This window comes from Amphiura filiformis, chromosome 19, assembly GCF_039555335.1.
Source record: "Amphiura filiformis chromosome 19, Afil_fr2py, whole genome shotgun sequence".
NCBI lineage: Eukaryota > Metazoa > Echinodermata > Ophiuroidea > Amphilepidida > Amphiuridae > Amphiura > Amphiura filiformis.
Window position 1 is genome coordinate 15,041,065 of NC_092646.1, and position 12,952 is coordinate 15,054,016.

Sequence of the window (12,952 nt, forward strand, 5' to 3'; positions counted from 1 at the left end):
TAAACATTTATATCTCATGTGAAAATAAAGTGATCAAAATCGAACCCAGAAGTGACCTGAAGTATATGACCTTTCAGCCAACAAGGCTGTCTTTAACAGTAATGAATGCTGGGTTCAGGGTAATGTCATTAATGGCTAGGCGAAGCTATTGAGAGAAATCAGGACAAGAAGCTACAAGATTTCAAGTTCAAGTCCAGAAGACTATGTTTTCATTTTCCTAGCTGCTATGCTATAATGTTTTCCAAATAGTTTTCAATGTTGATCTAACCATCTCTGTCGGAGATCTTTTGAGCAAGCTACCTGCTCCACTTCACAGTCAGATTACAGACAATGTTAGTCCAGCAAAATACCACAGATCGTAATATTTTAGTCTGTCACTTCTTTGAGATGACAAGACAACAATTAGGTATTTTGAAGTCTTATCCTGAACTGGTGGCAGACCTGGGATGATTGGAACCTTTGTTTTTCATATTCCTGTGCGCTACTGGCTTTCACTTCCGCCTTTGGAGTATTTTCTTCTCTCCAAGACTTCACACGATTATGGTAACTTTTATACCACCACTAACATAAGTTTCACAGATTTCCTGTTATAACGCTACACTACTTTCTCCAGGAATTATATATTACAGCACATTATATCATTTCCAAATATAGCTTATAACATCACCACAAGCCAATCAGAATCATTAGTCTGTATGGATGGTTACTGTAATAGGGCCACCACTTCATCCTGCTGCAATCATGATCATTCTAGTTGTTTACATTATGTATGATTGTTTACCAGCATTTTCCATTGAATTTCAAGAACATTCCATGTACAAACATGATAAATATCAGAGCAAGAGCAAATGAATGTCTGATGACAAACTATATAACTTTTAATAAATATTATGGAATATTTTGCGGTCACATATAAACAATATCAACAATACAGTAATGTTTTAAAGAAAGACAAGAATTAAATCAATAAGTGCTCTGCATAGCTAGTAAATAACATGTATTCGATGTCACATGAAATTGAAACAAAAGGGAAGCGTTTCCCTGAAATCAACAGAATTATGTACCATGCTCCAAAGACATAAAAGAATTTCACCTAACATGTATAGACACAAAGACATAAAAGAATTTCACCTAACATGTATAGGCCTCTCAAGGAGGCCATCTAAAACCAGCAATTGGTGTTGCAAAGGCTGCTCTGATCTTCCAGCTGTCATCAGAAAACTATGTCACACTCTAAATGCTCTAACGTCGACACATGATCTCTTGCAGTCTGAACAAAACAAACTTAAAAAGTCACATGAAGCCATACAGAAACAAAATGAGCAACTTCGTAGTGAGCTAGAGGCCTTAAAACGTCACCGTGTTTCAAACACCGCCGACGAACTTGCTTCCAATAATACTGATCAGGTTGCTCATGATGACAAGGCTTCACCAGATCCGTCCGCCTGCTTCATGGTTGGAGACTCAATACTCAGAGACTTCAAGGACAGTTCTTTTGAAAATACTCACGTGAAGCCAATCAGTGGAGCTACTGTGTCAGATATTTTCAAGGAACTAGATGGCCGTTCAGATCTTAACACGTATGGCGATATCCTCATCCATGCAGGAACCAACGATATTTCCAAGAACATTGCAATTGATGAGAGTTTATCTTCAATGGAAGCCATAATAACATTGATTATGGTAAAAGCTCCGACAGCAAAATTCATATTTCTGCTGTTTGTCCACGCACAAAAGGCCAAGTTCAGCATAAAGTGGAGACGCTTAATGAGGCGTTCAAGGATCTTTCAACACGCTTGGATTGTAATTTCATCGACTCTGGACTCCACATGACATACAGGAATGGCAGCGTTGATGAGTCGCAATTTGTCGACGGGCTTCATCTTAGTGAGCGCGGACTTGATACGCTATCAAACTTTTTCGCCGATGCTGTCGAAGGTCTGATAAAATCTGATGGACAATGGCGCCATGTATCAAATAAAAAAACAAATACGAAATCGAAAAAACGTGTTTTATTACAAAACAACCCAGATGCGGAATCTTGCACTAAATCGCGTAGTTCTCAAGATCATCAAGAATCACACAGACAATATACAGAACAAAACCGCAGAAAATATTCTCATAGAAATAAACATTACTCGCCAACGCACAACTCACATACGCGTGGAAGACATGATGCGAATCGGGATTCACGACACACCGGCACTCATTCGCAGCGTCGTGATGCGTCAAGTTATGCGGGTTGTTTTAACTGTGGCCTCAAAAACCATAACCAAAACACGTGTAGATTCAACAAACGTGTACGATGTCACGCATGTGACCGCCTGGGACACAAGGAACGTTATTGTCAAAATAAGGTTTGAAAAGTAGGCCACGATAAGTGTGCCGACAAGATAATTTCTGATAATGACACACAAAATGTTACGAATGATTATGATGATAATATCAATGCCAATGTAAATTCTCTTCACCTTTCAAATGAAAACGATGAAGATAATGTTAATGTGAACTATGTTTCAGGTAATAGTAACATGAATATTCCTAACAATAATGTGACAAATACAAATATGTCTAAGAAAAAGGGTATATGTATTGCTCATCTTAACATATCCACCCTTCCAGGACACTTTGATGAGTTTCAGTCAATTATGTATGGTAACTCATATGATATTATGGGACTTGCTGAAACAAGGTTGGATTATTATATCCCCGATCATGATGTAGGTATCCCTAATTATACCCTTTATCGTAATGACCGCTACCGTGGTGGCGGTGGTGTTGCGGCATTTGTTAAGCAGACTCCAAATTTCACACACATAATTCGTAATGATCTTATGCCAAAGGAGCTCGAAATTATAGTGTTAGAAATAAAACAAACTAGCACTAAACCGTTTCTTGTCATTGTGTGGTACAGGCCTCCAGATACCAAAATGGAGTTATTTGAGCATATTGAAAGAGTAATTCAAAGTTGTGAACTTGAAGGTAAAGAAATTGTAATGATTGGTGATATGAATTGCGATGTTACACCAACAGATTACGTAACGTCGAAACTAGCTATCATCTCCATCAAGTAATTACAGAGCCCACTCGTGTTACTGAAAAGTCATCTACTTTAATTGATCACATCTATGTACCTGATGTAAACAAGGTTAATGATAGTGGAGTAATCCACACTGGTATTAGTGATCACTCTTTGGTGTTTGTAAATATAGGGAAGAACACTAATGTTAGTAACAATGGGCACAAGTATCAATCAAATCGTAACTATAAGCATCTTGATGTTACTGATTTTGTCACGGATTTGAATAATGTTGACTGGACACCAGTAATACATTGTAATGATATTAATGTTGCTGTTGATAATTTCCAATCAATTTTGCAAATGTTTGTAACCATCATGCACCTATTACAAAGAAACGTGTAAGAGACAAGAAAGCACCATGGCTCACCGATGATATCATTAAGCTAATGCGTGAGCGCGATTGTCTGAAAAAGAAAGCTATTAAGACTGGACTAAGTAAAGATTGGTCTGACTTCAGATCAATGAAAAATAGGGTTAACTATGAAATCAAGCATAGTAAAAAATCATATGTTGCTAATAGTATTCAAACAAATAGTAACAACACTAAGCAAGTGTGGAATACAATTAGACAGATTATTCCTGGTAAAAGTAAGGGTACCAGTATTACTTGTATTAAAGGAGAAAATGGTAATGAAACAGAACCAAAAGATCTTGCAAATATTATGAATACATTCTTTGCCAATATAGGTCCTGATCTTGCTGCTAAGATTCCAAACGCCTGTGCAGATGGGCAACTGGTCAATGAAAGGATGCCCCACTCAAGTGAGAGTTTTATGTTCCAGCCTGTTAGTCATCAATATGTCCTCAGCAAGTTACGATCGTTGCCGGAGGGAAAAGCTACAGGCACAGATGATCTTCCTTCTAAACTCATCAAAATGGCGGCTGCATCAATCGTTGAACCCATTGCCTATTTGATCAATTTATCTTTGGAAAGCGGGATTTTTCCTGATGCCTGGAAAAATGCCCGGATTTGTCCTATTTACAAAGGTGGTGACGCTACGGATCCAGGTAATTACAGACCCATCTCCATTTTGCCTGTAATTTCCAAGGTTATTGAGAGAGCGGTGTTTGATCAAATATACCCTTTCCTTAATACTAATGGTATGATTTATGATAAGCAGTCTGGTTTTAGACCCCAGCACTCCACTCTATCTGCCTTAATTAATATTACTGAGGACTTGTATGAAGCCATTGACAAAGGTAAATATGTTGGCCTTGTCATGATTGATTTAAAAAGGCTTTCGATACGGTTAATCATGGAATATTACTCCAGAAGTTGAAAGCTTTTAATGTTCACGAGACAAGCATAAATTGGTTTAATAGTTATCTGACTGGAAGAAGTCATAACACTGTAATTAATGGTAATATGTCTGAGCCAGCAAATAGTGTTTGTGGCATACCTCAAGGTTCCATTTTGGGACCAATGTTGTTCATTATGTATATCAATGATCTACCTCTTTGTACTTCACATGTTAATGTTAGTATGTACGCTGACGACACTGCATTGTATGCTGTTAGTAACAATATTGATGACTTAGTTGACATTATTAATAAAGACTTAGTAAATGTCAGTGATTGGCTTGCATGTAATAAATTAAGTTTGAATGTGTCGAAAACAGAATTCATGCTAATGGGGTCAAGACAACGTCTTGCTGTAGTCAAAGACCACGACATCAATGTCAACATAAATGGTGTTAAACTTCGTCAGGTACACAACTGTAAACATCTTGGTGTCATTGTAGATGATAGTATGACCTGGCATGATCAGGTAAACAACATCAGGAAGAAAGTTCTTTCAGGTCTATACATGCTCAGAAAATGTAAGAATGTATTACCATCAGAAACAATGTCTCTCATTTTTAAAAGTGTTATTGCACCTCACATAGACTACTGTGATGTAATATGGTCTACTTGTAATGTTAATGATATGGATATTGTTCAAAACTCCAGAATAGAGCTGCCAAAATTATCACTGGCGCTAAATGGTCTGATTCTAGTTCAAACGCACTGTCAGTTCTAGGTTGGGATTGTATTAAGCAAAGGTGTGATTATCATGATGTTGTTACAATGTTCAAAATTATGAATAACGACACGGCACCCTATCTAAGTGATCGTTTTAATCTGAGAAATAATGAGAGATATAACCTTCGTGGCTATCGGGCGCTAAGCATTCCTAAACCTAACACAAATTTTAAGAAGAGAAGTCTAAGTTACCGGGGTGCTGTGTCTTGGAATGCGCTAGGTGACCATCTAAAAGCTGCCCGTAATGTTAAACATTTTAAATACTGCTTTAACCATGTTGATAGTATTATATGAATGTTTTTTATTTATGTGTCATAGAAATTCAATCTTGACTTCTTGCTCCTGTACAATATGATGTTCCTTAAATGTGTATTAGTTTAGTGCAATTTGTAAAATCGCCTTAATTCTGAATTTGATGTAGACTTTTGTCAATGTGGTTTAATTTTCCTATATTGCTGGTGCTCTTCTTTTAATTAATATTTTTGTACATTATAATATAGCTTATAACCTATTTTATATTTTAAAACCGTGTCATTGTGTTATGGATGCATGCTTGTGGATTTAGGATGAAGGTGCGCTATGGGAGTAAGATGTGGGTGCAAGGGGTGTGTGGTTATGTGGGTGTGTGGTATGGGTGTGCTGGAGTTGGGGTGTACTTGGGGTGTGTATAGGCGTTTGTAGCGCGAGTGTGAACTTGGTGAATGTGTAAGTGGTATTCAGATATATATGTTGCAATATAAGGTCTACAACTTTTATTTTATTCTGGTGATTATATTTATCTTCTTGCCTATTTTCTTAGATTTTGATGTCATATTGAAATGAGTTTTACTGGGTTTTAAAAATTTTTAAAATATTATATGTTCTTATGCTTTCATAATTTTGTAATATACTGACTATTGTTTTAATAATGTTTTAATAATTGTACGTACTAATTTATAATTCTGTTACTTTAATGTGTATATGCCACGGACATGTGGAAGAACAATGACTTTTATATTGAACATGTTTTACCGTGAATAAATAAAGATATTATTATTATTATTATTATTATTATTATTATTATTATTATTATTATATATTACATTCATATTATGCATATTGTTTAAATCAATAAATTGAAAGAGCATTGACTTACCACGTCTTTGACACTTCAGCTGAATTTATACGCCATAGCTGAACGGCGAGCGATTGGTTTCTAGCAAATCGGGTGCCGCGCTTTTTGTTGCGTTGATAAAAGTATAAATTCAGCTACAGCCTGTTTTCTTTTGAATATATAGGCCACCATTGCTTTGATAATACTTTGTTCTAATTTTGTAAACAATAAAACTGAATGTAACTAAGACATTTCAATATTCCCTTTTATAGTTGTCATGGCATTATCCGTTAATTCAAGCATCTTACCGAGTACGACGAACTACAGATTCTACAATATCACTTCCAGCTCAAAATCTGGGGCTCAGTGCAAGAAGGTGTTATCTTCAATAGCTGCCTTATAGGCAATTAACAAGTTCTGCATTCTATATTGTACACATATGGCACCTGGCAGCTATTGCATTTACGGTCTTCTTGCATCAATCCCTTGAAATATTACTTGAAAAAGTAAAATGTTAGCAATTAAACTCGAAGGGTTTTTTCGACAGCAAAGCCTTGACTGTATTGTTGCCTTGTTGTTGTGACCTTAGAGAAGGCACAAGCTGCCTGGGAGTTGCTATTTATTTCATACAGTTTTCGTTTGAGGGTTCAGAAATTAAGAACAGTAAGAATAAAGCAACCATATTCGCGGTAAGGCAAATGTTTTCGTGAGTAAAAATAGGCTCCACTATTCCCTAAAATGGATATTCCCTGAGGACAGAATAGTGTGCTGGAATTATGGTACGGATATCAGCGGCTTTGTCTAAATCTACGCTCTAATCATGCCCTTCCGGACATACATCTTTGAAAAGATTTCGACTTTCGATCAATTTTAATATGAAACATTGTCTGATAGCATTCCGTTTATTCTCCCCGATTTATGTTATGTTCAATGTTTGTTTGACATCAGTCGGTTTCTCTCTGCGTAAAATAACACAGTCCACAAACATAAGAAATTGTTTGATTTGATAATAAGGATTTGCCGTCTGTAAATAATGTAGTATTTGCAATGCTGTTTTTTGTTCATTGATGACCTTAGTGTGAAAACAAACTCTACCTCTACGCAGATTATTCCACCTTGTTTTGTGAGATTACATGAAGAGACAACCATGAACATGTTACTGCTAGCCTGAACAGAGACCTGGATAAAATGAGTATCTGGGCAGACAGATGGATGGTGACCTTTGAGCCATCGAAATGTAAGGCAGTGACAATATCAAGAAAGAGGGATCCAACCAAGCTAGATCTTCTGTATGGTACCACCAGACTGGCTGAGAAGGAGGAGCTGGAAATCCTGGGAGTCACCGTCGACAGCAAGCTGACCTGGACAAAGCACACTTCTACCGTCTCATCCAGAGCATGACAGAAGCTGGGCGCTCTGAGGAGAGTTGCAAATAAACTCGATGCCAGAGGCAGAGCAACGGTTTACAAAGCACAAGTTCGCAGTGATGGAATGTGCCTGACTGTCTTGGATGAGTGCCAGCGCCACCACTCTAGGATTACTAGACTATATCTAGAGGAAAGCCCTTCGAATCATGGGCGCGAGCAAAGAGGAAGCAAGTACAGAGCTGAACATCACATCTCTCCATCAAAGACTTCAAGTGGCTGCAGCATTGGTTCTCTACAAAATGCACACAAGCTTATGTCAACCAGATCTAAAGGCACTTCTACCAAAGTAGTAGTCAGAAGAGCTACTCGCTCCAGCTTGTCCATGCCTTGTCATGCTCTAAAGTACCAGTTTCTAAAACCATATCTACTGGCAGGACCTTCATCCACACTGCAGTTCGCGTTTGGAATAGCCTACTAGATGGAATAGTCGGAGACATATCTGACAACGCGTTGCAACGGCGCACCATCCTTCAAGAGCAGAATGCAAAAGCAGCTTATTTCACTTGCCTGATGCTTTAAGCCCCCAGCATACTTTCCTGCCGCTTGCCGCTGCGGGAAGCGACAGGGCGTTTCAACCAATGACAAGCCTTTATTGTGTCCGTTTGTCTGCAATGCGCGTGCGCCACGCCGCTCAGCGGCAAGCGGCAGGGTAGTATGAAACCAGCATTACTGTAACTCTTCACTATATTTGTTCGTACGCTGCTGTGACCCACTGATTGGCCCATGTGATTGTCTGTTATAGTGCATTGGTCACTCCTCAATGAGGAGTCCTCATGGTGTTCACTCTAGCATTTTATATAAAAACAGACAGCACATGATGTGATTGTTAGACTTACATACGCTAACACAGCGTATGTAAGTCATATGATGACCATAACAAAGCGTTGTATTTCTTACACGAAATGTCACGTTGGAATTATGATGCCTTTTGTCTGACCTTTAACACATGTAATATGACTGTAATCAAGATAGCATTACGGGGTAAATTGTTAATATTTAATGATTGCATTGCTTTATAAAATGTCAAAGCAACATTCATAGCTTCAGTTTGTTTCATTAATCATGCAAGCGTCGGTCTCTTGAGCGACGTTATTTTGACTGGTGGATGGATGAATTATTACCCTGTGTAAATTTGACATGGTCCCGTTGAGTCGAAACATAATACGAGTGTTAGATATGATTATAATTAATCATGTTTAAATTAAGCTTTCATTTCAAATGGTTATTTGTGTTTCAAATTATACTAAACTGCTGCAACGATTGATCGCAGAACTCAAATACATGTGACGCGATGACGCAGACTGGTGTGCACATGCATAATAAATCAAAACTAATGTTCATCTATTTTATCAGATAAGTTCATGTATTATACTCGCATTCGGTGGCATAGCGAGGGGTAAGGGGACGTGCACTGGCCGCCACTTTAGGGAGGCGCCGAATTGACCAATTCATTATTGATTCTGCTCCCCCTTTAAGCGATGAAAGTAAAAAATTTCAGCACAAGTATTCATTTGAAAGATGAATTAAACACCGAAATTCAACTTCATTTATAACCAAATTAGTGGCACTTGTGCAGATTTTCGCACGCTCCGCGCGTAATTGTTTCTAGAATTGGGGGGAGGGGTGAATTATGTATCCTTGGTCCCTGGCGCAACAACCCCTAGCTACGCCACTGATTACGCATTAAATATAGTAAGTCTTATCCAAGCTTCACTTTGTGTTTATTTTGTGATTGCAATTTTGCCGTATCCTTCGTAATAATTTCTCCCTATTTCTCTCCATTTCTGTCGGCGCAAATTCCAAACCAGGAACTTATCCACCAAATATCTCATTTCATCTGCAACTTTTGATCCAGGAGCACAATGTAAACACATAAACCCCGGAAGGGCTGAGACCGATGACTTCCATTGTAAATACTTGCAGCTAATTGGGTTCGAATAGAAGAGCACATGGTACACGAATAATACATGAATTAGACTTTTGCCAATTCTCCGCTGCTAAAATGTTCCATTAGCAATCCATGAACGCATCTGTATTCATCAATGAAGTATTGAAAGAAGCAATGATTATATTGCATGTTTTATGGCATGACATAATTGAGGTACATTGGGTTTATTGCTGACCATGGTATCTCAGTCCACAGACATTAAGGTCCAGAACAGTACACAATAGGTATGAGGTACAACACTGAATACTTGAATTGTTCAAAACATAAACTGTCACAAATCCCGGTGCAAACATTTTTGCTCAAGGGTGCACTTGTGGCACCTGGTGGATACTGAATATTAGTAGGTAACTTCACAGTGCCATACGGGAATGTTCCTCGACTATTATACAAAAACAGATGTTATTCAGAGTTGACCAGACCAACCTTGTTTCTCATTTTAAAGAAAGCGATGCAGGTTTTTCTAATACGCTACATTAATTTAGTGTGCGATTTTGTGCCGATGACATTTTCTTAACTAAACGGTCATTTTTCCACAAAGGTTCTGTATAGAATTTAAAATGTCCTATTTTGTATTGTGAATAAAAATGTCAATATATATAATCTACAGTGGAATCGGCTACGTCATATGCAAAAGATCAAAGAGTTGTGTTTAAAAATTAAGTTATGAAATTATGCCCTATATTTTAGTCTTGCCCGTCTATCTTTTTTGCTCTATTTATCTTGGATGAGAGAACATTCTCAGAGGTCTACTCAACAGTAAATAACAACTGTATAAAGATACTTTGAATGTCCATAACGCCTTGGGACATCTTGCTTCACGTGAGTTACGTAGATAGCGGAGGAGGTGATACTCGCGGCACAGTTTTATATTAAAGCATCGAATCCCTTCCACAGGTAGCATTACCTTTAGGATCAATTTTTGGAATTGACTTTTCTGTCTATGTCAGTCGCCTCCCGGGGTTGCCATTCTTTTTTCCTCTTTCCCCTGTTCCCCCTTCCACATTTCTTTCCTAATCTGTTTCTTAATATCTTATAATAAGTATGTATCGTTTCGTATGTCAGTCTATTTCCACAAGTGAATAGCAACGTGCACGATGACCTGGTGACCTGACACATATACATTGACCTCTGGTCACGTGACAAGAATTCCTTGTCGATTGGTGCGCACTGTAAAGAAACCCAATGTTTTTGAGACTGGAACTAGAATACCTTTTAATACTTCATTTTTCAAAACTATTTTGCAGATTAATCCTGCAAAAAGTACTTCAATATAATTATATAGGATTATACTTTACTTGTAATCTTAATTCCAAATTGTTTAATGTTTTTGAAGAAGCAAGGAAATTCCTTTAAGATTGCAATATATTACAAATACTTGTAGTCTGCGTAGTCTCAGGTTGATATCAACAGACTGGTTTGACTTTCGGCGCGTTTTCCCTACGAGTCTGAACTTTATCCGTTAAGGGTTAAAAACACGTCTACGATATCAGCCGCCATACAGGTGTTGCCATATTTAGAAATTGTGACGTATTTAAGGTATTTATAGTTGTTGATCTAGGGACATCTGTTAATGTCAACTTCAATTCTGAAAGGTTTGTTTTACTTAGGATAAAGGGAGAGTGACGCGGAGAGAGCGGCATCTTTAATTTCAAACAAGAATAAAACTTGGTGGTCGCGTATTCTACAAGAGAATTGATTACACTTGCAATACATATTTTTGCTTATTTTCATGACATTTCATTTTAACTGTCGATTTAGCTTTATAGAGTAAGCAAAACTTTATACGAGCCATGTCTAGGCGGAATACATTCTAAAGTGCATTTTTTTGCATCAAAATAAGAGAGAATCAACAAAAAGGGCTTCTCTCAAATATTCGTCTTTTCTTCATTGTATCATTAAACAATAGTTTTGAGGAAAGACGACGTGTGTGGAAAACACATATTAACATCGACTACTTGTGAGGTACGAAAGGTTTGCCGGGTAGGGCTAAAGAAGTAGTTTTACTGTTTTTGTTGTCATCAAGTTGAATTCCCATACACGAATAAAGTAACAAATAATAAATCAGCAGGAATTTGAGTATTTGAATGATCTTGCATTTTTAGAGGAAATAGCTCTGTATTATGTTCTGAGTTTATAACTAAAACCTTAACAATCCACCCGTATAATTACAAAAGTAATCTGAAATACTTGCTAAAGACTTTTGTCATGTAACTGCCATACGGCATATATTACGTGTAGACAAACAATGTATTTCAACTAACACGGAAAAAGTGCTCATTCAACAATTCTATTTTCGGCTGTATGACAACACGTATTTCCTGGGATAAACAGGCAGTAATACAACCAGAAGCCACCCTTTTTTAGAAATCTTGTCTTTTTAACAAGTACTTCCTTTGTTATGTCAAGCTACCGTGACATTGGTTCTTCTATTCCAGAAACAATAACATCAAAACTGAACATTATCAATTTGCAAATCGATCACATATCAAAAACATGATTTCAGTATTATCCGCACGGAAAATAATCCCGCAGACGTCGATTTTTATTCTCTCAAAAGGCCTTTTAAAACATCCTTGAGGACCTTAGAGAAAGAAGTCACGTCCCTTGAACGAGAATTCAGGGGGAAATAACGTTAATCTACCATCCCATGAGATAGGAGGTAGAAGTGTATTCTGAGTAGCAATAAAATACCCTGGCATTCAGCATCATCATTTCATACTGTCAAAGTATGAACAATTCCGTGTTCAAATCAGGTTCATCGTCCTCTAAAACGGTTGCAGCTTTGCCAGGCTGTGAGTGGTAGATAACGATGCTACTACGTCATTGAAACGGCGGCGAATAAAAATTGATTTATGTTATGTGAAAGTTAACAAAGGCGACAAATTGGCTATTCCAGTTGAAATCTATACACCCCTATAGAAGACATGACCTTAGTCTCCCGCACAGGGGGTGTAGATATCAAATGGAGTCACTCATTCAGGTAACCCCATGATTAAGGTCATGCCTTTCATAGGGGGCGTATGGTTTTCAACTGGGATAGCACATTACCAAAAGTAAATGTTGCCGTTATACTTAGCATCAACAGAAGTAGCAATAGAAACATTACAAATCATGTCATCGTCATCTTCAGCAGCAACAGCATCAGCATCGTCACTACCAACATCATCATCAGCAGCAGCATCATCATGATCATGATCATCATCAGCATTATCACCAATCTGTGCTAAGTTAATTGAAAATATACTTACTGCAACTTTTGGCATTTGAAATCAGTCGGCGTGATATCTTACGGTTACGCAGTGATTTGTTAAAATACCATATGCCCTCAAATTGATTCAGTTATAGCCATAAGAATAGGTTGGCGTTTTGTTTTTGTTTTT

General features: G+C 37.5%; 1 protein-coding gene across 1 annotated transcript; it reads left to right on the forward strand.

The window, feature by feature from the left end:
* The first annotated feature begins 3,468 nt into the window (after positions 1-3,468).
* Positions 3,469-7,598, forward strand: LOC140140403 (uncharacterized). Its single transcript, XM_072162163.1, has 4 exons — positions 3,469-4,090; positions 4,702-4,850; positions 6,470-6,573; positions 7,364-7,598. The coding sequence occupies exons 1-4, from the start codon at positions 3,469-3,471 to the stop codon at positions 7,596-7,598; spliced, it is 1,110 nt and encodes a 369-aa protein (XP_072018264.1).
* Positions 7,599-12,952: the final 5,354 nt, after the last annotated feature.